The sequence below is a fragment of the Rhamphochromis sp. 'chilingali' genome, assembly GCF_963969265.1.
Source record: "Rhamphochromis sp. 'chilingali' genome assembly, chromosome: 1".
Classification (NCBI taxonomy): Eukaryota; Metazoa; Chordata; class Actinopteri; order Cichliformes; family Cichlidae; genus Rhamphochromis; species Rhamphochromis sp. 'chilingali'.
The window spans coordinates 52618589-52645744 of record NC_137929.1 but is presented as its reverse complement, the minus strand read 5'-3'; the positions used below and the strand labels follow the sequence as shown (position 1 = coordinate 52645744).

The following is a 27156-nucleotide window of genomic DNA, read 5'->3' as shown; positions in this document are numbered from 1 at the left end:
AGTCGAAGTATTTTTTACAATATTTGCAATCACCCGTCATAGTGTAACTCTTATAATTGTCCAGTTTACTGCACTGTTTTATTATCTAAATGTTAAAACTTCCAGAACATTCTCCATCAGTCATCTTTATATACAGATACCATTTATGTCTGTGTAACACTGAGTTTTCCAAAGTGAAGTAATCCCACTAACAACAGCAGCAGAATCACCATCACAATGGTGAAAATAGTCCTCAACATTAGGAACACCTGGACGGCAGAACAAGAAGATGAGCAGGTCTCTCTGTGAAGTGCTGCAATGATAAAAATACATCTGCTGTAAAACAAATAAGGTTCACCTTTAAATGACAGAATGGGAAAACTGATTGTCTCCACTTAATTATATTTAGCTACACTCTAAAATTATCATTTATTCCAGCTCTTAATTTCTGATTTAAAATGACTGAATTTGTACCTGTGACAGTCAACAAGCTCTCTGGTGATTCTCCAGTATCAAACATCTTACACTTGTAGAGTCCTTCATCAGACCTGGAAACTTTGTGGATGCTCATCTCTCCTGTGTAGCTGTTCCCGATGAGGAAGCCATCTTTATAGAAATCAGCTGTGAGGTTTGAAGTCTTTGTCTTGTTCCTGCAGTGCAGAGTCACATTGTTTCCCTCCTCGACAGGGACAACAGGACTCTCTAGGACAACAGAACCAGCTGAAAAACAAGACTTTTTATCTGATACAGAAATCTGTAACATTTCAAACCAAACAAGCAAAACACTGAAATAATAAGTGAAACAATTTTTTAGTTAACAGCTGCCATGGTAACGACGTTTTGGACTAATTTTTATTAATAGTACATAAGACTGAACAAATACTGTGGCTTGATTCATCAATATTGTGGCAACATTTGAATGGAATCATTATGATTCATTAAAATAACTTAAATGCTGTTTACAATAAATAATACTAATAATAGTTCAGAATACTACAGCTATAGATACAAATAGAACATTTTTGTGTTAGAAAATGTTTCTGAATGACATAAATCCATCAGGTCATAAATGACGTCATCTTTTCATAATATAATATTTAGGTCACTTGAGTGTTAAACATACGAGTTATGGTGATGTTGACACTGATGCTTTTCTCTCCTGCTGCAGTCTCACACCAGTATTCGCCGCTGTCTGTTGCATAGGCTCGATGAATCGCACACAGTAGTGTTGGTGAGCTCTCATCACACACTGAAATGAGTATTTCTGTATTTCTGATCCCTTTTAACTGAGAAGCTCCATCAAGACCCTCACAGTGAAAGAAGACAGACTCCAGCTCAAAGAACTGCAGTCTTTTTGGGACGATGCGAAACGCAGCATCTTAACCAGAAAGACATCAAATGAAGTTACTGTATAGAGTAAAGGAACAATCAATAATTGCTGTAGTAAACAAAGGTTTGTGACAAAATTGTGTGATTTAAGAGAGAAACTTGCTCAGCTGCTTACCCCTGTTTTCAACATGTGCGGCCAGCAGAATAAATACAAGCAACACTGAAAAATTAAAGAAATTATCAGCCAAAGAGTTTGTTACTGCAAATATAAACTCGGTTACAAATGAACTTCTGCACACGACCTCCTGCTGAATATTTATAAATGATGACATTTTAATCTGTCAGACCTTCAGTGAGTTTTATTTAATGCAAACTGTGAACACACTGACAAACATGACAACGACCAGATTGACAGAAACACTGTAATTGAATAAGTTTCCAGTGTTAATGCTGTTAAAACAATTTGTGGAAGTTTTATTCAAGTACACAGAAATATGTAAAACCAGAGAACTCACACATTGTGAAGCAGACAGCTGTAATCTTCATGTTGTCCTGCAGCTGAATGTCTGAGCCTGAAATACAGCTGCTCTGTACTGCAGATGAAAACTTCCTCTTCCTGCAGTTTGACTTCAATAACATGAAGCCTGACTCACTGTGGTTCTACCAGAGAGCAGGTAAAGGACAAAGAGAGCAGTTAGGAGTTTGATACTGACCATGAACTGCAAAAACAAGTCCAGCTGAAACTATTCTTTACATACAGATGAGTTACAATATATTTGTGTCTTTGTTTTAGGTTTTGAGTATTTATCGCTTCCTTTAAATTCAATCTGCAGATCAAACAGCAGTTTAAGATTAATATCGACCTCTACTGCAGTCTGCACGTCAAAGTGTCCTTAAGAAAGATATTAAACGCCATGTTGCCCAAATGCATCCACCAGAGTGTGAGTGAATATTAAACTGCTTAAACACCAAATGCTCTATGAACGTCTGTGTGATTGTATCAATGAGGCTTGTAGTAAAAACAGCTATGAGCACTCAGTCAGAGTAAGAAAGACTGAGAATGCATCATCTATATTTATTCAAAGTATAAACTTTATTTATAAATGTCTCACATGTGAAGTCTCTTTAAACCACCTACTCTATTGTTTTTATTACATGTGATTAGCTGTTTCCTATATGACAAATCAAACATAACCGTTTTTCAGCCTTGTTTGTATTCAAACACTGAGTGATGATGATTCTAAGGGCCTGTGACTGACTGGAATCTAGAACACAGGTGAACATTCAATTAGTCTTTTTTATTTTTGCTTCACGAGGTACTTAGAAAGAGTTTTGTTTCCTAGAACTAGTTTTGTTTTGGTTTTTTGCAGCAAACAATAAATCCAGTCACTCTGACCCCGCCTCCCCCTCCTTATTTCATGATTTGGTTTGGTCCAGGTGCTGCTAGCTGATGCTGAGCAGTAAGATGGTAGGGTGCTTCTGTTAATAGTGATAATAGGAGCCTAAGTTTAAAAAGAAAGGGAGACGGGTGGAAATGAAACTCGTAGTTAGGTCCACATAAAAGAAACTGCTTGACTTTGCTAGTATTAGATAGTTCACTTCACTTCTAACAGAAAAGAATGTGTTTGTGTTATTTTAGCAAACATGTAATTGGTGCAGGCAGACCCTTTGTACGTATACTGCAAGTCTACGAAACCACTGATCTGCCGACCTGCTGCCAGGTCAAACAGATCAAACCTCTTCTTCAGGCTCAGCTGTTCAACTCCCATCTCCATACTCCGTACACTGAACCACTGATACCTGAAGAAGTTGATGAGTTATTTTATGTCAACAAATGAATAAAAAATTTCTTTAGATCTCTGTCTTTGAGCTCCACCAGGTCTCAGGACAGAGACATATTTCTGCTGCATATACTTTGTTTGAAATCTGATATACAAACAATTGTTTTAGTTATAATTGCCAGTACTTGATATTATTTAAAAAAAAATCTGATAAAGTTATAATTACAATGATTAAAATGTAGTGTCTTGCACATATTTCATCAGTCATACACAAAATCAATAAATCTATTTCTCTTAGCAGAATATTGATCCATGTCTGCAGAGTCTTATATTTTTAGGGCTGGCATGGTTTGCAAAATTAAAGTTGTGGGGCCCAAAGTGAAATCTTTTTTCACGGGACCCCAAATCACCGGTGGCACCCCTGCGACACTGAAATGGATAACAGATGATATAAAACAATCCTGAGAATCTTATCAGTGTGTACTTCAAAGATCAGTCCTGTGCTGCCACCTTCAGTATGATAGCTGAGATAACACATCACATGTGAATGTTTCCCCCTTTTTGAACACCATAAAGACAGATATGGTTTCAGCTCTATTATATTATAACAGGCTCAAAGTTCAGCATTTGACACACTGTATACCTGATCTAACCAGATTATTGAGATTGCTGAGATTACCCATACGGAAAAGAAATAGTAAAAACTTATATGTGATTACTCATGAAAGTGGCCACTTTCGCATTACTTTCATACATTGTTTTAGTAAGTATCCAAAACATACAAGTTTCATTATATAATTTTTCAAGGGATCTTATATCTGTTTTCACACTTATATGCTTTTCATACAAGTTTCACACAAGACAGATACAAACTTTATAAGATTTATATATATATTTTCCATATGGGTACCTGATCTAACCAGATTCAACAATGAGTGTTAACCTGATAAATTAATATTTTTCCAGCATTATACTTTGATTAACAAGAACTTTGAATTTTAAGGGCCTGTTTTTTCCATAAATCTGAGCATATATGATGGATCTGGAGTTGATAAGCCAACGTAAGTTAACGCCATCAGGTTAAGTATTTTCAGACACCTTGTAGTCTCACACAACTTTCCACAGTTTCATCTGTTTCAAATTGTTTATTTTTAGGTTCTTGTTACGGCCTGTGGCCATAGGAAATCTGTGTTAGCTGCTGTGTTGTGTTTCTTTGCTGTGTTTTAAGAATCTCTGCAGGTCCTTCCTCTAATGAAGAGCAGTGGGCTGCTGATTGGACCATGGATCATGTGACTGGGTTCAAAAAGCCGCTCTGACAGCTGCTGGGAGAGAGAGAAGCGAGCGACAGTGAACCGGTTGACAGCAGCCTGGCCCTTCCAAATTCTTTGTGTGATTTTGTATACAGTGGGGCAAAAAAGTATTTAGTCAGCCACCGATTGTGCAAGTTCCCCCACTTAAAATGATGACAGAGGTCAGTGATTTGCACCAGAGGTACACTTCAACTGTGAGAGACAGAATGTGAAATAAAAATCCATGAATTCACATGGTAGGATTTGTAAAGAATTTATTCGTAAATCAGGGTGGAAAATAAGTATTTGGTCAATAAAGCGCCCCTCGACAGCCAAACCCATCTGTTCTCTGATTGGATTGTTACATTTGTGATTGACATGACATTGACCAATCAGATGAAAGGAAGAAAAATAGGGTCAAAATCCGTACTTGTAACTTGCAGGGTTTTTTTTTCTAAGTCCACACACAAAAATCTTTTTTACGCATGCACAAATCTTTTTTACACATACAAATCTTTTTTACGCACACACAAATCTTTTCTACACATACAAATCTTTTTTACAAGTACAAAATATTTATGACCACATTTTGAGCCCATACAACCGCCCCTGTGTTTGTCATGCTCAGTGTTTATCTGATAAGATAAGATACCTTTATTAGTCCCACGAGTGGGAAATTTCATAGACAGACCAAGAAATGTGCAGCAATGAACGTTAGAAACTGATCCGACAGGAATGTCTGGTTTGCAGTGACTCATTAATATTGAGTTTTTGTTTCCTGCTCGGCTCCAGTGACTTGTTTCACTTTGACAGTTTGGATTACTGTGTAGTCTGGGGTCTATCTGTGGTAAGTCTTCTTCTATTTGTTTGTTTTGTTTTGGGGGTTGTTTTTGAGTCAGAGAACAAAAAAAAACAAGCTTATAACAAAACACTACAATTTGTGGTAAAAAAAACAAAAACAAAAAAACAGAGGGATTTTTTTTTTACATGTTAGTGAATAAACTCTGAATAAAGTCAGACTGTTGTTTCTCTGTGAAACCGTGAGCACATACTACATGACAAATGTCTGTCAGTTGTTAAAAGCTCCAAATGTAGCAGCAAAGTGTGAGAAAAGCTGTATTTATGTTGATAAAGAACTGTTCTTGGAATCAGAGACCTGCACTTAAAGCAGCACTTTGTCTCATCGGGGTGACCAGGTGAAACTCTGAGCTTTCAGTTTTAGTCATGTGCTTAAGTTACACTGCTATGGAGCAGGTTCATTTCAAAATCAAAGCTCATAGTCTGAGCTGATCTGTGTTCCTGGTGAGTATTCTATTGGTCACCTCCAGCCTTGGCTGAGACTTTGTGCTTTTCTTTAATATATTTGCCAAATAGAGATAAAACACAGGGGTGTGACTACTGTTTACTACACTGTCAAAACACGTATGCCCTACTCAGGACTTTTGATTTTGGCTGTGTTACAGCTTGTGATAGGGATGTTTTTCTTTTTAGTCAAATTTTTGAAATCGTGTGTCCCTTACTCTTGCATGTCATCCATAGCCTGCTGATGTATTTTGCACCATTTCTACTCCTTTATGTACAAAAATGACGCCGGTGAGGTCGGCTGCCGTGCTGGATGCTCTGCCCCGACTTCTCCACTTTTTGCAGTTTTTCGTCACTTTTTGCTATATCTGCCATAATCTTGCATGGGCATCATACAAAACACACAAATTTGCTACAGTAGAGACACTTTGGTTTCTATTGGTCTACAATACACGAAAATTTCACCATGTTTAACTTCGGACCCAACCTGGCCAAAGGAGATCCTGAAAGAGAACAAAGGACGCGACCCTAAGCGACGGCCTCGAGGTAAGAGAGCCGGCATCAGGAACAGGCTACGGGCTCGCGCACATGCCCATGCCCAGTATCCTGCTAGCCAATGTTCAATCCATCGAGAACAAGCTTGATGACCTCAGAGCCAGAATCAAGTTCCAGAGAGACATTCGGGACTGCAACCTCCTCTGCTTCACCGAGACTTGGCTGAACCCAGCGATACCAGACCACGCCGTGAAGCCGAGGGGGTTCTTTTCGGTTCACCACATGGACAGGACAATGGAGTCGGGGAAGAAAAGAGGTGGTGGAGTGTGTTTGATGGTGAACAACAGATGGTGCGACAGCACAAACATCTCCCCACTCACACGCTCCTGCTCGCCCAATCTGGAACTTTTGATTGTTAAATGTCGCCCCTTCTATCTCCCTCGGGAATTCACTGCGGTCATTGCCTGCACTGTTTACATTCCGTCTCACGCGGACTCGGACACTGCCTTATGTGAGCTACATGAGGCTCTCGCACATCAACAAACACTTCACCAAGATGCTGCACTCATTGTTATGGGAGATTTTAACAGAGTGAATCTCAAACGGACATTTCACAACCTTCACCAGCACATCAACTGCCCCACCCGGGGCACTAGGACATTAGACCACTGCTACACCCCGTTCAAGAACTGTTACAAGGCTCAGCCCCTGCCGGCATTTGGAAAATTGGACCATGCCGCCATCTTCCTCATGCCTGCTTACAAACAAAGGCTAAAGCAGCAACCACCAATCAGGAGGGAGGTCGCTCGCTGGACGGACCAATCAGTGGCCGCGCTGCAGGACGCACTGGATGACGCAGACTGGGATATGTTTAGGCGCAGCTCTGATGACATCAACATGTTTACAGAAGCGGTTGTGGGATTTATCGGGAAACTAGCGGACGACACAGCAGAAAGAACTATCATCCGAACATTTCCCAACCAGAAGCCGTGGGTGGATAAAAACATCCGCGACGCTCTGCGATCACGCACCGCTGCCTACAATGAAGGGCTCGTCTCCGGTAATATGGACCTATACAAGGCTGCGTTCTACAACGTGCGCAGCGCGGTCAGAAAGGCAAAGCGGAGCTACGGGGAAAAACTAGAGTCACAGCTACGACAGTGCGACTCTAGCAGCCTGTGGAAAGGACTGCGGACTATAACGGACTATAAACGACCAGCTTCTTCAATGATGAATGCCGATGCTTCACTGGCTGATGAGCTGAACATCTTTTATGCTCGCTTCGACGCTGCAGCAATTAAAACAACAAACGGCTGCGCGCGCTCGGAGTGCACCAGTGAAGAAAATGCATTCATCATCACAGAGCATGCCGTGAGGAACACCTTCAGGAGGGTGAACACCAGGAAGGCAGCAGGACCAGATGCAATCCCTGGCCGTGTCCTTAGAGCCTGCGCTGACCAGCTAGCACCGGTGTTCACGGAGATCTTCAACCTTCTTCAAACAGTCCATTATTGTTCCTGTTCCAAAGAAACAACAGCCCGCTTGCCACAATGACTACCGTCCAGTAGCACTGACCTCAATTGTGATGAAGTGTTTTGAAAGACTGATGAGAGATCACATCACTTCTTCACTTCCTGCCACCAGTTTGCTTACCGGACTAATCGTTCCACAGACGATGCCATATCTCACCTGCTCCACACATCCCTGAGTCACCTGGACACTGGCAGAGGAAAATTATGTTAGGATGCTGTTCGTGGACTGCAGTTCAGCATTCAACACAATAATTCCCTCTAAGCTTTTCACCAAGTTGACGGATCTAGGACTCAGCTCATCACTGTGTCAGTGGATCCTCAACTTCCTCACAGACAGACCCCAATCAGTGAGGGTGGGAAAACAAGTCTCCCCCTCCATCTCACTCAGCACTGGAGTGCCTCAGGGCTGTGTTTTAAGCCCCCTGCTGTACTCACTGTACACTTATGACTGTGTAGCCACATCAGACACCACCTCCATTGTCAAGTTTGCTGACGACACTGCTGTTGTGGGCCTGATCTCCGACAACATCGAGACGGCCTACCTGGAGGAGATTAGGAACCTGGAGACCTGGTGCCAGGAGAATAACCTCCTCCTAAACATCAGCAAGACTAAGGAGCTGATCGTGGACTTCACTACAAAGCAGGCGAGGAATTACAAACCCCTCATCATCAGTGGCACGCCAGTGGAGAGAGTGGACAGTTTCCGATACCTGGGTGTCCACATCACTCAGGACCTGTCATGGTCCTGCCACATCAACTCCCTGGTTAAGAAAGCCCGTCAGCGTCTCTTCTTCCTCAGAAGACTTAGAGACTTCCATCTGCCACTGAAGGTGCTCAAGAACTTCTACTCCTGCACCATCGAGAGCGTCCTGACGGCAAACACCTGCACCTGGTTTGGGAACAGCACCAAGCAGGACAGACGAGATCTGCAAAGAGTGGTGCGCTCGGCCAAACGCATCATTCAATCAGAGCTCCCTGACCTGCTGTCCATCTACACCAAGCGGTGCAAGTCCAAAGCTAGGAAGATTATGATGGACCTCTCCCATCCCAACAATGGACTCTTCTCACTGTTGAGGTCTGGGAAGCGCTTCCGCTCCCTTAAGGCCAAAACAGAGAGAATGAGGAGGAGCTTCTTCCCCCAGGCTATTCGGGCCCTGAACCAGGTGTAGGACTGGACTCTCCCACACACGTCACTATAAGACTGGACTCTCACACACATCACCACACGCACCACCACACATTTCCTATAATCCTATAATTCCTATAATTTATAATCTTTATAATCTCTTCTGCTATTTGCACATTCTTTAATGTAAATTCCTAAGTTAAATTGTAAATATTTATAGTAACCTGTAAATTGTAAATATTGAAATACTTTTTCTTCTGTCATTTAATGGTCGGGCATTGTACAGCTACAAGCATTTCACCCCCATGTTATACTGTGTATGGTTGTGTGTGTGTGACAAATAAAATTTGAATTTGAATTTCAAAATCTACATGCACAAAATCTGACATAAAATCCTCAAACAAAAATATTTTTCTCTGCTTTTTTCATAAAATACATGTTCAAAACACCACAACTTCACCCTGATAGCTCACAGAAATGTCACGTATTAAACAGAAGCTGGCAACTCAACTCTGTAGAGTGGGCAATCATAAAGAAGAAGTTTATTTCAAGATGTAGACGCAAGCTGCTCTTAATATTTTTGGTCACCAGATATCACCAAAGAGGACTGTTTAGAAAAGTTTTGAGTAAGGAAACCTTTTTCAATACAAGCTTCAGTCCTGTACTGCCATCTTCAGTATGATAGCTGAGATGACACTTACCATGTGAAAGCTTCCCTCTTTTTGAACACTGCGAAGACGGATATGGTTTCATCTTGATTATTTTATAACAGGCTCAAAGGTCAGCATTTGAGACAGCGTACAACTGAACCAGAATCAACAATGGATGTTAAATAGATTTTTCCAGCATTACACTTTGATTAACAAGAACTCTGAATCTTAAGAGCCTATTTATTTTTTCCATAACTCTGAGCATATATGATGGATCTGGAGTTTATAAGCCAAAGTAAGTTAATGTCAGAAGGTTAATGATTTTCACCTTCACCTAGTAGTCTCACACAACTTTCCACGGGTAAGTCTCTTTCAAATTGTCTGTTTTTAAGTTCTAAATGCTTTTCTGGTGTCTCGTTATAAAGTCTGATTATAGTTTAATTTATTTCACTGACATAATTAAATCTGTGTAAATAAAAATAAACATTTTACAAGTGAATGACTAAGGTTTAAAATATTTGATATGAAAGCAGAAAAGAAAGTTTTAAAAGTGAAAGTATAGTGTAGAGGTCTGGGCAGAGTTATTCTTCCAAGTTTTTTTTTCTCTGTTTTTACAATATTCTACTTTGTATAAAGAAAACATTGTAAATGTTTCATATTTCACCAATTTACAACAGCTCTGCACAGTCCAGCAGCTAGAAAGTCACTTTACAGTCTACACTCACAGCAAACTGTCTCTGTTGGCTGTAGTTTACCAGCTGTGATTCCAACTTCATAAACGGAAATCTTATGGAATTTATGGTGAGACCAGCTTTTGTCCATGTGCAGAAAATTATGAGATGGAAACAATAAATAATACATTTTAAAATACTTTTATTATGGATATCTTTTGAAATAAAGGAGAACATGTGCAAACATCAGGTATGGTTACCCATTTCTGAACTTGTAATCTATGAACACAGATTTTGATCAGATCCCTTTGTATTTATTTGTTGTTTATTGCAGACTGCACTATTTTCATTATTTATCCTGCTGCTATAACAAACCAATTTCCCTTGTGGATCAATACAGTATCTATCTATGAAAAGTAATAATCTGATAGCTAAGCTTTCCTTGCAGCCCATTACACAATCAAAACAATCAGCAGCAGAGTTCACGTCAAAGATAAAGATGCCACTGACCAAAAGTTATTCCCTAAGCTGCAATTTAGCACCATGGTAAAGTAATGTGTTCACTTTAATCAATAGCAAAATGTCTGGTGTCTTAACTCTGGAGTTAATGGAACACAATAGTGCTAAGTGCATGTTGATGACCTCATGACAGTACTTAACATATTAAAACATATTAAACATGTAAAATATGTTTTTACTCTTGAATAAGTTGATTTTAGATATGAAATAAACAAATTCTTATTATTTCTATGACCTCTTGCATCACATCTTGTATCACTGATGTATTTTCAGAGGAAGATGCTTCCACAGATAGATGTGCTCTCCCTCTCTCCGCTTAAAGTCTTCAGTATTTTGGTTTTCCATCAACTAATACGCTTAAATAGAGGTAAGCTTGATGTTGCTTGCATAATATTTTTTTACAGTGCATATAAACAAAACATTAAATATGTTACATTTGGTACAAACAGTAGTTCATATTTTGATTTTCATGATTTGATGATTTGTTGCCTATATATATATATATATATATATATATATATATATATATATATATGCATTCAAACTGGCTACAAAAATTAATAAACACATCTTTCTTTCGTTCTTTGTTTTTCCTCCTGTCTACAGCGGAGTCTCAGGTGGTTGGTCCACATCAACCAGTAGTTGCATTAGTTGATGATGATGTTATTTTACCATGTCACGTGGAGCCTGCAGAGGATGTGACAGCTGAGATATTGGAGTGGACAAGATCTGACATGAACCCGAGATTTGTCCATGTGTGGCGATCCGGTCAGGATCTGGTGAATACAAGAAATCCTTCATACAGGGGAAGATCATCACTGTTCATCAATGAACTGAAGCGTGGAAACATTTCACTGAAACTCTCCAGAGTAAAACTCTCTGATGAAGGAACCTATGAATGCAGCATTCCTTTAATGGAGAAAAAATCTTTTGTTAAGCTTGTGGTTGGTAAGTAGATACACGTCATATGTTCATGGTGTAGTGGATTATGATATGATATAAATCATAAATCCAGCCAACACGATTTTGGTAGAACTGTCAATGAGGAGCAAATGGTGAGATTTTCATATTTAGTTCCAGTGAAAGTTCATATTTCTGTAGGTTGAGGAAATATTTTATCACAGAAATGTTTATTAATTTAGCATTATGTTATTATTCATGATTAATATTAGAAAAAACAACACACCAAATGCATCAGAATTTTTTAATAATAATAATTTAATAATTGGGAATTACTGTCCATAATATGTGTTTTTTCACCCACTAAGAACTTTTCTAAACTCTTCATTTTATTCAGCATCACATGCTGCCAGGTCACTTCTCATCAGTTTATCTGGAACTGGCGAAAATAGAGGAGGAGTGGTGTTACAGTGTGAGTCTGCAGGCTGGTATCCAGAGCCTGAGCTGCTGTGGTTGGACGGTGAGGGAAACCTCCTCTCTGCTGGACCTGCAGAGACCCTCAGAGGTCCTGATGACCTCTATACTGTCAGCAGCAGAGTGACTGTGGAGAAGAGACACAGCAACAACATCAACTGCAGAGTCCAACAGAAGCAAATCAGCAAGAGCAGAGAGACACACAAACATGTTCCAGGTAAATATCGTTTATAAAATGTATGATATGCTTAATTCAGCCTAAATCAAAATCTGTTGAAATAACATGTAATTCTGTGTTTATTGTTTCAGATGAATTCTTTGAGCTCACATCCTGTTCTGCTGCTCCCATTGTTATTGGTTTGGCTGTTAGTTTGGCTGTAAGCATCATCTTGATTTTGATTGGAGTCTTTTTCATCTGGAGACAAAACAAAACAAGTAAGACACAAATTGATTCACCATGCTGTCTAAATTAATATCTCAAGTTATTCTAACAAGTTTTGAAGCAACAGAAAGACACATTTGTGTAAATTACACTTATTTTTTTACAAGCAGCTAAACATCATTGTGTGTTATGAGATAAGGCACAATATATGCACTTCATAATTTAGTTTAAAATGAGATGATTATATGCTGCGTTATCATTTTAGCTCAAGAGAACATCATATTGTAATCTTGTCTATGCTTTTAACAGATGTCAGGAGAGCTCACCGCCGTGAAAGTGACAAAACTGAAAGAGACCAAGAGCAAGATAAGCTCATGTCACAGGACATCGTTGCAGTGAGTGATATGAACGAAACACAAGAAAATGAACAGACAGAAAATTTTGAAAAATAATCAGGATATTACATGTATATGGGGAAGAAAGAGTGCGAGTGGAAAGAAAAGAGAGAAAATGAAAATGGCACAAATAAAAAGAATATATGAATAGCATGTCCAGGGTTAGCTAACAGTGAAATAAATCTTTTAGAGCAATTATACATGACAGAGAAATAGTTACCATCTTCTGTTATAAGAATAGATGATATTTTTCTGCCGTCCTGATATTCACATCTTTTGTTTTGTCATGTGTCATTGTGCAGTTTGTTATGCAGAATCTCACAACAGAACTTTTTCTGTTTTCTCTAAGTCTGGAGCACTTCCCAAAACTCAGCAACTGATCACTCTTAATCTCCACAGTTGCTCATGAAGAAGAGTCCAGAGTTCTTCTGTAACTAAAAAGCCATATTTCCACAAATCCACAAAAGATACAACTAAAATCACATGTATTCACTTTTAAATTAAAACCTTACATAATGTTAACATGTTTAAGCTATAGAGGCAGGATGGTGGTTAGCATAGTTGCAACAACACAGTCCTGGGTTCATACTGTTAATTTCTTAAATGAAAACTGTTAAAGTTTGCATATTTTGTCATAAGCTAAAGAGAACATTTGATAAAAGCACTGACACTTTATAGATGAGAGATAATAAAATTAATTCAGTCAGTCTTCAGTTTGATTTTAATATTTTATTCTTGCTCTCATATACAGTTACCTTAGTTTAGGGTCAGTTAGAGGTCAGATTCTCTGTGCGAGCTCTTTTAAGAAAGAGAGATTTGAAACAAAACACAAGTGCCTCAGTGGTTTTCAGACTGCTATGGTTTAACAGTCCTTAAAGATGTTATAAAAAAAATATGAGCATGAGTAAAACATTTAAAAAATGCAAAAAATGTTGGTGTGCTTTTCAGGCTGAACATTTGTGTTGATCTGTTTGTCTGTTAGTGTGAGAAAAACCATCATGCAGCTGAGGAGAAGCTGAAAGAGGCTCATCGGCAACTGGAGAAGAAAGATGCAGAGATCAGCAACATGAAGAAAGAAGTAAACACACAGATAAACATCCACATTTCCATTATGTTGACTCATATTCATTAACAGAAACCTTATCCTAACACTAACAAACAAATGCACAGATTTACATGTATGCATTAGTTTCCATTTTGTCCTCAAAAGAAAGTAATCCAAACTCCAGTCGGGCAAAAGCAGATTTATTATCCAATGAAATGAGTGATGAACAAACACACTGCCAAACAGACACAATGTGCTACAGCTGGAAACAGTCATGTTCCTAATGACAGCAGCACTCACTGTTCGACCACACCCATAGTAAAGTTAAGGCTAAACCGTTGTGTTGATCTGTTTGTCTGTTAGTGTGAGAAAAACCAACATGCAGCTGAGGTGAAGCTGAAGGAGGCAGATGTAAAACTGAAAGAGGCTCATCGGCAACTGGAGAAGAAAGATGCAGAGATCAGCAACATGAAGAAAGAAGTAAACACACACAGACTGTTGTTTTGAACACTTCAGGACAAACACATTTATTTACTGGGACCTCGCTCTGTCCTCAACCATAAACAAACAAACATGCAGCACATTTACATGTATTTTACACTTTATTAATGCTTAAAAAGAAAACAAAAACCCAAACTCAGTGTGTAAAAACAGATTTATATTAAAAACACAGACAAAGACTCTACTGTCTGTTATCTAAAGAAAAAACAGGAAGACGACAAGAACCAATGTCGTGTCGTCTTCTTGAGAAACTGGACAGTGAATAAAAACTGGAGATCAAATTTTTTAAATGTTCAAAATATTTTTACTGTGTTTAGCAAACACTGTTTCTCATAGGCTCAAATATCTTGTCCATCTCTCCCTCTCGCACACACTAATCTGCATATGTCGTCTCTCTCTCAGCCAGACACAAGCAAACCACCTCCTGAGAAATCTCAGACCAGTTTTGAGGAACAGAATAAGAGCGGCTCAGCCAATCACAGCTCAAAGACAGGTGACATCACGTTGGTCGAGGTCGAGAGAAATGGCAGCTATATCTGTCTGAAAAACACTTCCAGTGAGGTACTGCTGCTTGCATGCTGATGAACAATGAGTACTACCTAAACACAAACAACGTGTTCCATGTATTCAGAAATATTTTAAAAAGGTCCTTTTCACTTATGTGGACGTAACACACTCATTGATAAACACTTTGGATTTAACACACACTGAACTTTATTATTGCCTCTTTCATTTTCCCCCTTTTTTATTCTCTTGTTTTCCTTTTACAGAATAAACTTTTGTCAGGTTGGAAGTTAAAACTACAGATCAACAACAGAGAAAGTGCCACATACGAATTTAAAGAAAACTTTATACTGAAAGCTGGAGAGACACTCCTTGTAAGTCTCTGTGTTACTAGATTTTTCGTTCAGTCTCTCTTTTGTTACTTTTAACTTGGACATCTGTGACCTTTTTATTGGTTACATTTACAGTTACGGCAAGATGCTGTCTACAAGCCAATGAAAACTGATGCTGACCTGCTGTGGATGAACATGGTCAAGTGGAACATTGGAGACGACGTGAAGATCGACCTCATCAGCAACACTGGAGAAGAACAGATGCTGTTTGAAAACAAGATCATGTAAAATAATCAGAGTAACTTTTCTGAGGGATAAATTAAATAAGAGCATTATTACATTTTATATATTTCATATCATTTTATGTCAGTTAAAAATTTTGTGGTTTTATTGAATTAAAAATATGTAAATAAAAAGATGTTCAAAAAGGAGTCTTTATTATTTAGAGGTGCATCACAAATATAGTTTAACTGCAACGATGTGGACAAACATTAGACTTTGCTGTGTGTTTTAAAGCTGAGGGTACATGAGTGAAAACTTGAAAACAAGATCTCTCTTTATATTTTACTTGGAAAAGTGATTATTATTTGTTTTTTAACATAAGTCACAGCGACTACTCCCTAGTTTAGACTATTTGCATTACAGATGTAATTTTTGGTTTTTCATCCTTTAGCACAGATTATAGAACAGGAGGTGTTTTGTAGTTAGTATAGTTAACACTCTTCCAAGGTCCTGAGAAATTACCCAAATAACTACGGGATAAGGATGAGGCCTTACCCCGTACCCAACTAATTGGTGATGAAATGTGAAGTTACAATTCTTTTCCATAAAAAAGCATTTTTATTTTGTATATAAATAAATGTTGATGTTGTGCGATGGGGTTGTGTGCCTTAATTTTACTTATAATTTGCCAAATCACTACAAAAGACGGCTCAAGACAATGCCGTCCAGAGTAAGGATCTTGTTAGCCACAGTGTTTCTAAGAGTTTTACACCCCGTTACAATAACCTCAGTTTAACCAATAAAAGTGGGTATCATATGCATAGCAGTGAAAATGTATGCTATGGCTTCTAAAGCATGTATAATGTAAACAGAACTGGTCTTTGCAGCCTGTGGAGCTTCATAATTAACCTCAGTGTGTGAAGAGGACTCTTTTAATAATAGCAGTAATAAAATGTTATGGCCAATGGTATCAAATGCTGCACTTGGGTCTAGCAGGGAAGATTTCAGCATTTCAATATGAATGAAGGCTGAAAACTGATTAGATTAATGTCTGATGAACTTTTCTGTGCTTCTTCAAGTTTGTAACACTGAACATATTTAAGGATTATTTAAGGTTCACAGGAACAGTTTAATTAGACACACATTTACTATTTTTCTTTATAGTCTGTATTTCTTCCATCACTGATATGTTAAGTATGATTACTATCAGAGGAGAAAATGACCCTTGTGTAGTTTAAAAACTTTTTATTTAATCAAACTGCAATGTTGCTGAACTCTGATGGACGTGTCTTTTAATCTTGTCAACAAAGCTGCCATTTATCATCTTGTGATAAGTTCTCTCTGCTTCTGTTGCACATCTCCCCTGATACTCTCTTCTTCACCTGTCATGTGCAGCTGTTCCAACCCCTGCCTGCCTCCTTAAACTGTGGTGTTTAAATCTCTTTACCTCTGTTGTGAACTTTACACAAAGTTTGTGGTAACAAAATCAAACTGACGAGGATCTCGTTTGAAAAACACACACTCACGAAACAAAATAAAAACAGACTGCTCAAAGTGAAAGCAGAGCTCTCACAGCTGGTAGTACAAAACACAGTGACAATGTGCGTATTAGATACCCTCAGTGCCAAAAGCATAAATATGAAAAATGTAATCTCCAAGAATATCCTAAACATGGCATAGAGGGAGGTGTTACAGTGAAAACAAAGCAGTGAAATTTTCATCTGAAAATGTTGAATTTTAGTAAAAACAATGCTTTGTAGTTTCATACTGTTGTTACAGACAAAGCAGATGTTTAAAGCCTTTGGACGCGCATTTGAAATGGCGTAAGTCTCCTTATCAGCTGGAAATATTAAAGCCATAAAATGACTTTTGAGAGTGGATAAAAACTATTGAACAACAGCAATGTTAGTCTGTTCCAAAATTTGAATGTACGTGTGTTGAAGGTGCGGCTCTCATTGAATTATTAAACATATTTCCCTTTAATTTCTGAGCCACAAAAACAACAACTTTTTATTTTCTTCTGCTTATGTATCGGCCTCGGGTAGCTCTACTTATCATTGCTGATTCAGTTGTCTGTTTGTGCTACTTTTTCAAGGAGCAGTCGATTATTGGTAAGGGTGACTTTATGTGTTTAGTTACTTAAGTGGAAGGACTGTGGAAAGTTTTACCTTACATACATACATCTGACAGTACAGCTTCTGAGGTAACTGTTTACAAGATGTTGTATCCTATTCAAAAGTTCTTTGCAATTTTACATTGATAAACATTATCCTTAACATATTTGACCCCCATAAAGTGCTATGGCCATCACACTGTCATTTAGAATTGTTTTAATAACTCGTGTCTTAAGTGAAAATAAAAAAGCTGTGTGGTTCGTTTTTACATCACAAAATGTTAGAAATAAAAGCCGTTCATAACAACCTGTAAGGCTGGAAGTTTAAAATGCAAACCAATGGAAGCAGAAGTGGAAGACTATAATGTCACAGAGCACACGGTGTCTATTATTGTGTAGACATTTATAAATAAGAGCTTAATAAAGGCGCTTCATTTCTTAAGAAATATGCAGGTGGAGTGGTCTTTATCAAAAGTAGAAGTTACCTCTGTTGCTAAACCACTGTGCACCACAACTTTAAAAATCTATAGTGTGTGAGGCTGTGCAAATAAAAAAGGACTTGCCCTTCTTGAACCTGCTGTTGTGCTGCTTTTTGAGTGTTTGAACCGAGCGTGTGACAAACCATCTGTTGGGGGTTGTGGATTTGACACCTTACCATTGTGAAAGTGGGGAAACATGCTTCTGGCTGAGCATAAGATTTCTGCTTACAGCTTAGAATCTCAGCTCTAAATGAAGTTCAGATGTTTTTTTAAGCATGGCTAATGTATACTTTGACTTCTAAGGCACACACACACACACACGCGTAGAGAGAGAGAGAGATCATTAATACAAAAGATTGCAGCAGGTTTTGGATTTTCACTCTTTGTTGGATTTAATATGAACAGTCACATAAAATTAATTCCAATTTTTTTGCCACCCATCTGCTCCTCATCTGGGCTCGTCGGGGGAATTATTTAGATGAGCGATGGAGCTTCCACCGACGCTGGATTATTGCGTTTGACTTCACGTCAGTCTTCTAGCACATTCATAAAGTGTGAGTGTATGCCTGCTGGGATAAAGTGTGTAATGGCTGCCTCTATTGTTTTCCCTCAGGAGGAATGTGGGACGAGAAGGAGCAGTGAGCACGGGGAGTGCAGGGACACTGGAAAAAAAAAAAAAAAAGTAAAATTAGGTTTGATTAAATTAAACTCTTTTGAGCAGCAATGAATTGCTGATGTGTTCCAAACAAAAAATGCTTTCTACATGGCCAAATTGTGTGCTAACTACCTCACACCGCCTTGTCTAGGGTCCGAAAAACGTTAAAACGATATGCCCTGCAGCAGTTGTGAAGTGACGAGGAAAATACTGTGTGTCTGATGGTGTGTTTTTATATAGGTGGACTTTGTTTCAGTTGACCTCTGACATGCAGAGATAAAGAGCAGGTTGTAAAGAAAAGTGGAAACTATGTGAACATTAGGGTGTGTGTCCTCGGATGCTCTTGTTAAGGAAACAACCTGTGTTGTTTTTTATGACTTGTTTTGCTGACTGTTGGGCGGCCACTTGTAACCCCCTATGTTTAATCATCAAGTCTTACTGTTGCAGTACGACTGCCACAGCTATATTACTACTACTGGAATATATACTTAGTTCTCCAAAGTTAAGGTTGTATGGCGTGTCTATGTAGCACGAGTTTGGGCTAGGAGGTTGAAGTTGGTGGGGATATACTGCGGTCACCTTAGTTCAGAAATGGGACCAAGTAGATGGGGTGGGTGGAAACTATGGCCCACAAATGTGGTTGTTACACCTTGTGTTATTGTTCCTGTGTTTGTTTGCTTTGCTTTTATGTGGGCTTTTGGGGGGCTTTTTGTTTTTTTCTCTTCTTCTTCTACTTCTTTTTTCTCTTTTTGTTGTTTTGTTTGCGTTTTTTTTCTCCCCTCCTAGTTACGGTCATCTTGTCATAGACCAGTTTTCATTAAAACATATATATGGCTGGTTATAGCACTAACAATAGTACTGTTAGATTTTTGTCTTGGAATGTGAAAGGCTTGAATGGTCCAGTAAAGAGATTTCGGGTTCTCAGTCACTTAAAACATCTCAACGCAGATGTAGCTTTTCTCCAGGAGACTGATACTAGAGCCAGATAAGTGGCAATCTTAATTAGCAATAAAATACATTTTTCTCTCTCTACATTGATTGCTGACCAAAATGGAGGATATGTAATTGTTGTAGGGACCCTCATGAATAACCCAGTTGTTTTAGTGAATGTCTATGCCCCAAATTTTCACAACGCTCTGTTTGCTAATAATCTTTTGAGGATGACTCCTGATCTTCGGAGGTGATTTAAACTGTGTTATTGACCCAGCTATTGAGAAATCTGTCACTGGCTCTAGAGCATCATCTGCTATGTCCAGGGCTTTCTCATACTTTGGCTACGTCCACACGTACCCGGGTATTTTTAAAAACGCAGATTTTTCTATGCGTTTGCACCTTTTGTCCACGCGTAAACGGTGTTTTTGGTCACTGAAAACGGAGATTTTTAAAAACTCCGGCCAGGGTGGATATTTTTGAAAACTCCGTTTTTGCATTTACGTGTGGACGAGAAAAACGGAGAAAACTCAGAAAACGCAGCATCAAAGGTGTGCGCCTTTTTTGACGTCACACTGTGTGCCACTGTTCGGTGAAATGAATTTCTACAATACTGTTACTGTTAATTGTACTCTCTGCAGTGTTTAAATGCTTACATATACACACACAGTTACTGTCCCTCCACACATATGACTCGGTTCTGCTTCTATGCCCCATCCTTGTTTACTATTTCCCACCGAGGCTTCTAGACTTCTGATTGGCCAACATTTCTACACAGTTAAGAATATATCGCCACCTGTTGCTTTGGCATGTTCATAGCAGCGTTTTCCTTCATTTCTGCGTTTACGTGTTGATTATTTTTTAAAACGAAAACGGAAATTCTCCGTTTTCAAAAATACCCGTGTACGTGTGGACGTAGCCTTTATGACCCGAAATGGATACATTGATCCTTGGGGGGGGGGAGTTTATCCCCAAGCCAGAAAATATTAATTTTTTTCAAATATTCATATATTCTTACATCCATTAGTTTTTTTTATAAATGGCTCCATGGCTTCTAAAGTTTGCAACTCTGAATATCTTCCAATTGTTATATCTGATCACGCTCCATTAGTCCTGGATATGGCTTTGTCCCCTGGCTATAAACCTCAGCATCCATAGATGTTGAATTCTCTACTCTTGTCTGATTCAGCTTTCTGTTACTATATCTCGTCTGCAATTGATAATTTTTTTTAACTACAAATGACCGGAGGATGTTTCAAATTCTCTACTTTGAGAGACACTTAAAGCTTACCTTAGAGGCCAAATTATTTCCTATTCATCTCACCTATCTAAATCAAAGAAAGCTAAGCAAAATGAACTCTGCCAAAATTCAAGTTTTTGCAGATTCATTGAAACAAGGCTCTCTCCCTCAGACACTAAAACACACTTCTATCTCATTACTGCATAAAGATCAAAAGGACCCCACCTGTTGTAGCTCCTATCGATCAATAAGTCTTCTTAATGTAGACTTTAAAATCTTATTCAAACTGCTAGCAACCCGTTTGGAAAGAGTTCTCCCATCTATTATATCAGACGAACAGACAGGCTTTATTAAAGTAAAACACTCCTTTTTTTATATATACGGTACCTTCTTAATATAATATATTCCAAAAATAATAGCACCCTTCCTGAGGTGGTAATCTCATTGGATGCCGATAAAGCATTTGATCGAGTGGAATGGGGGTATTTTTTTGCAGTCTTGAGGAAATTTGGTTTTGGTAACAATTTTACTCTATACACGTCAAGCTTTCCCACTCTCACCTTTACTTTTCACTTTAGCAATAGAACTTCTCTCTGTGACTCTCAGAACCTCACCTCTGTTTCAAGGGGTTATTTGTGGTGGTATAGAACATAGGTGTACTTCTATAATGAAAATACTTTAAAATATATTGGCTCTTTCTCTGGGTACAAGATTAATATAAAAAAAAAGTGGATTTTTTCCTATAAACCCAGCTGCACAGGAGCTTAGGCAAACCAATTTTGACTTTCACCTAGTTTCTTCAGGCTTTAGATATCTAGGAGTGCATCTTAGCAGTTCATTTAAAGCTTTGCAAACTAAATTTTAACCCTTTGCTGACCTATGTAAGGTTGGCTTTTCAAAGGTGGGCAAACCTTCCTGTATCACTTCTTGGCAAAATTAATATTAAAAAAATAAATATTATAAAAATGAATATTGTACTAATTTCACTATCCTTTTCAGTGTATGCCACTGTTTTTACCTATTTCACTGGTTTATATCTGACCCAGATTTCATCATTTATATGGTCAAATAAGACCCCCAGTATTAGTATGACCTCACTACAACAGGGTAAGCTCAATGGGGGTCTCGCTCTGCCCAACTTGATGTTTTACTATTGGGCAGCCAACATTCAAAAGAATACATATTGGCTGAATGATCCTCAAGCAACTTGGTGCCTTGGTTTCATCCCTTCCTGTTTCCCTGTTACAATTTACAGATAACATTGTTGTAATTGCCTCTCTAAAAATATGGTATCAATTCCAGTGTCACTTCAATTCAATCTCTGCTTCTGCTCTGACCCCAATCTGCAACAACCACCTCTTCCCCCCATCTCTGTTGGACTCCTCCTTCTGTATATGGGCAAGAAAAGGTATCAAATGTTTTTATGAGCTTTAGTGACCACATACAAGGACTTCAGTCTTTTCTTCATTAAGTTGGAGGAAGTTGTCAGCCATCCAACCTTTGATGGTTTCTAAGCACACATTTAGAATCTGCAGCTTAGAAACATCTTCAGGTTTAAAAGATATATATAGCTGGATGTCGTCTGCGTAGCAGTGGTAGCGAATGTCCTCAAAGGGGCTCAAAATATGCTGGAGAGGAAGTAGATATATTAAAAACAATAAGGGCCCCAATACAGAACCTTGTGGCACACCATAGGACAGGGACGTGGAAGATGACCTGTACTTAGAGACCGCCACAGAAAAGTATAGTTCATAGAGCTATGAGGAGAACCACTCTAAGGCAGACCCAGATACACCAACCCAGTATTTCAGCCTTTTAAGCAAAATGTAACGGTCAACGGTGTCAAAGGCTGACGTGAGGTCCAACATCAGGAGTACAGAACACTTTTCTGCATCATTTTGCATCAGAATGTCATTGGAAACTCTAAGATGGGCTGTTTCAGTAGAATGAGCTCTACAAAAGCCAGACTGAAAAAAACAAAGACATTATGTTTGTCTAAAACTGCTGTAAGCTGCTTAGCAACAACCTTCTCTAATATCTTAGCAATTAACGGTATTTTTGAGATTGGTCTGTAATTGCTAGTGAGAGATGGGTCCAGCATAGGCTTTTTTAACATGGGGTGTATAACAGCAGTTTTAAAATAAGCAGGGACTTTACCAGATGTTAACTATGGTGAGCACACAGGGACCAATAAAGTGGAAGACATTTTTGAATAACGATGTGGGTAAAATGTCAAGTGAACAGGAGGATGCTTTTGTTGCATTAACTATTTTTTCCATCTCTGATAGTGAGACGGGTAAAAAGCTTTCTAAAATGACAGGCCGAGCTGGCGCAGGAACTGACGATGCAGATGCTGGTGGGGACAATTTTTTCCTTACATTATTATTTTTTTCTAGAAAGAACGAAAGAAATGTTTCACAGTCTTCATTAGAAGAAATAATGGCAGCAGGTGGAGCAGAAGTAATAATATCAGTAATAGTGTCAAATAATACCTTAGGATTACCTCTGCACTTTGCAACCAGATGAGAAAAATAAGCAGCCTTCGCATCTCTAATTGCATTGTTAAAAGAGGCTAAAAGATCCTTTAATTAAAGGAGATAAATTCTTGGAACAGAGTTTAATACACTGAATCATATGAACAGCAGGAAAAATACATACAGACATTTAGCAAGATAGTTACATAGCAGAAAGCAAGAAAAGCAAAACCCCGGGGTGTACAGCCTTAAGCACAGAGAGTAGAGCAACACAGAGACGGACAGAGAGTAGCAGCAGAGGGGAAAAAGTGCTGGGGGTAACTTTCCCACACGCCCAAACAGAGCTGCAGGGGTCAGGTACAGGCCAGGGTACGGGCAGGGCTCTGGCTGAGGGCCCTGCCCAAAGGGACACCCTCAGGTTAGCCCTTTGCTTTGCCCTCTGACAATAGGTCACAACATGGTCAAAGGTCACACATTAATCCTAATTATTATAATCTTATAACTACATAGGTTCTTAAAACACTTCAGTGTAGTTCAAAGTATGCGCGCGGGTGTGTGTGTGTGATTATATCGTATCTCTGTTACAATGTTACTGCTTTAGTTGTGCTGCAAGACGTTGAGTGTGTATTAGGGAAGGTTAGTTACCGGAGCTGGAGAGTGACTTATTCAGGCAAACTCTCAACAGCTCAACAACTGCCCTGTTACTGTAAAACCTTAATAAACCATGGTGAAGCAAAATGTCTTGTGCTTAAGACGCTACATGAAAGTTAAAATATATATGTTCAGTGCACATAGATATATAGTGTATATAGTTACATAGTGATACATATCACACAAAAATCCACCACACTGTATGGGATTAGAACGATGCCACGTTATCCCATAGTCTAGCAAAAAATGCGATTCACATTCATGTATGCGCAGCTAATCAACGTCGTTGACCGGCTATGACAGCGTCTTTATGTGCTGATGTTTTAGCTAGCAAAGCAGCGTGGCCGATGTGGAGTGAAGCCACGTTAATGACAACGTGTACAACCGTTGGAGATGTGAGCAGGACAGACGAAACAATTGACGGAAAAAGTGTGGACTTTATACCAGTTTTTAAATTGTGTTGATAGGCCACGAAAAACCAAAACTTAAAAACAGCGTTTTGTAAGGAATGCGCTTGAAACTACTCTCCCCCTCTGAGCAACCCCCATTTCCTATTGGTGGAAAAATGTATAATTTCGACCAATCAAAAAATTATATGACAAAATGGCATTTAATTGTTTAGGAAGGGGGGACGTTTTGGGAGTGACGGCGGTGTTTTGAGATGTGAGAAATCTCTGACATTTAGCGCAAATCTTGTGTAGTTACTGTGTAGTCTAGTCAATAGTTTTTTGTGTGTCAGAACAATGAGGCGACTGCTGAATGTTACAGGAATGATTCATCTCCTGTTGTCAGGCCTGCTGTTGTTCTCCTTTATCCCATAGTGGACAGAAATTATTTTTTGGAGTGGCATCAAATTTGATGCAAACACCTGATTGTTCTGTAAATAGTTTGAAATGTGTATTTAAAAACCGCCTTGGCTGCATTTTCAGGTTAACAGCTGCAAAAAACTTTGTTGTTTGCCAAAACTCAGTAACTTTTTTGAATAATTAATTGCCCAACAATGGTCATTATATACTATATTTTGCAGACAGAGACACCAGGACTCTCTCCCAGACCACAGACTCAGACTCATAATACAAGTCAGAGCTTTATAAAAAAGAAAGTTGAGTTCAAATTATTTTTCCTTCCAATAGTGTTAACATACTACACAGGTCATGAACAAGATTTTTTTTGTTGTTGTAATTTTCATTGTAAGTGGGCTTAAGCACTTAATTAAAAGTAGTCTAACATAAACGTAAATGTTGTAATTTGATTATTTAATAAACCATGTAACTTGGATGGATTTGATGCTGGCGTGACCACAGTGCACACGTCTGATGTTGCTCACAGTGGTCCAAGGGATCGCTCAGGGAGTTTGTGTGTTCGCTCAGACACGTGAAAAATTAGAGGGAACATTGGTTGTGCATGTTTCTTCTTCTTCCTCCCAAATTGTTATTTGACTTATTTTGGAAAATTTGGTCAAGATCATTGAGCCTTTGCCTCAGATTTGATAACTGAAGACTCCACCCTTAAACTGATGTTGTTAGGTGACGGCTGTGTGCAAACAGGAATAGGACCCAAGATGCAGACTCCAGAGACAAACTTAAACCGAAACAGCTTTAATATTGAACTCAAACATAACATAACTGGAAAAAAGTCAAAATAAACTAACACCGGCGGACTGACAAAACACACAGCAAAATAAACGGTAGATCGCGACACGGACACAGAGAAACACAGGGCTTAAATACACAGAGGGAGCAATCAGGGAATGAGTAACAGGAGGGAAACACAGCTGGGACAAATCAGAACTGATGAGACCAAAGAAGCGTAAACTGAACACACTGAGATAAGACAGAGACCTTCAAAGTAAAACAGGAAACGCATAACACAGACTGAACAAAGACACAGACTCACATGCAGGCACTACAACAGAGGGAACGGAGACGTGGGACCAGGGCAGACACAGACACTGACTGGACACGGGGATATAGCAACTAAGGATACACAGAGACGCGAACTAGACAAGGGGATACAGCTGACAGGGGAGACAGAACAACTAGAGAAGACAGACATAAACCATAAGACAGAACTCAAAGAAACCAAAGACTAGAAAGTATAAATAATATAATAAACTCAAAACCCCTGGGTCAACGACCCAGGCATCCTAACAGATGTATTATTATTATTTATTTATTTATTTTTGGCCTGTCCCATTTGGATTTTTAGCCATCAGAATTGTTGTCTGAAGACCAACAAGGATACCCAATGGATTTATTTTGCCAAATGGATCATAATGGCCTTGCCGTATTGGTCCATTTGATCGACCTTTGTTGTTATTATTAATTTTATTTTAATTTCAGTTGTTACAGATGGGACAGACATGACTGGGGGATAGGAAAGGGAGAAAGAAAGAGAGGAAGGAAAAGAAAAACAGAAGGGAAGAGGGACAGTGAGAAAGGGCACTTAAAAAGAGAAAGAAAAAAATCTCCTGGATCACCTGTTGAGAGAAAAAGAAGAGAAAACAATGAAAAAAAAACAAAGCAATAAACTAAACACAACACCATCGCATTAATCTAGCTAAGTGTAAACAGCAGTAAATACTAAATACTGAATGTTGTTGTGCAGGACGCAGGACCGACAGCGCACAATGTGCTTTGAAGTAGCAGCCAATAAAGGTGTAGTTTATGTCTATGAACAGTGAACACCCGTGTGCACACCTGTGTGGATCAGCGCGCTTGTATTCAAAAGGTTTCCCCATGTAATGGTCTGCTAGAGGGTGTAGGGAGCCATAGCCCCGTCCCCCAGGGCATGAAGCAGGCATGGAGGAGATCCAGTCCCCAGACATCCAGAGGCCCCAGAGTGCGAGAGCCCAAGGAGGACCACTGGAGGGGCATCCGTGCCACCCTCCTGGGAAGGGCTGAGGAGATCCCCAGACGAGAGGTCACCCAGTAGCCACGGAGCAGAAGCCAGAGGGGGCTGCACCGGCGTGCCCGCCAGCTCTGCCGGCAGCCAGCTGTGCCAGAGTGAACCGAGCCGCAGGCCCAGAGGCCGGAGGGTCCCCCGCACCCCGGAAGAGGTCTGACAGAGCAATGGGCGCCAGACCCCGCCAAGTAGCCACCGGGAGTGAGCCGATACATACCTGAGTGCCCAGCCCCGGACACCAAGAACCACCAATGCACCGACCCCTGAGGGCATCAGTCACCA

The 27156-nt window shown here is 39.2% G+C and overlaps 1 protein-coding gene across 1 annotated transcript; it reads left to right on the top strand.

Annotated features, from left to right (window-relative positions):
* Nucleotides 1–12725: 12725 nt before the first annotated feature.
* LOC308400253 (uncharacterized protein) lies at nt 12726–15494 on the top strand (the record flags this gene model as incomplete). Its single annotated transcript, XM_080887833.1, has 6 exons — nt 12726–12824; nt 13807–13902; nt 14233–14349; nt 14773–14931; nt 15141–15248; nt 15342–15494. 6 exons carry the CDS (start codon nt 12726–12728, stop codon nt 15492–15494), a joined length of 732 nt encoding a protein of 243 aa, XP_080743959.1.
* Between the last annotated feature and the right edge of the window lie 11662 nt (nt 15495–27156).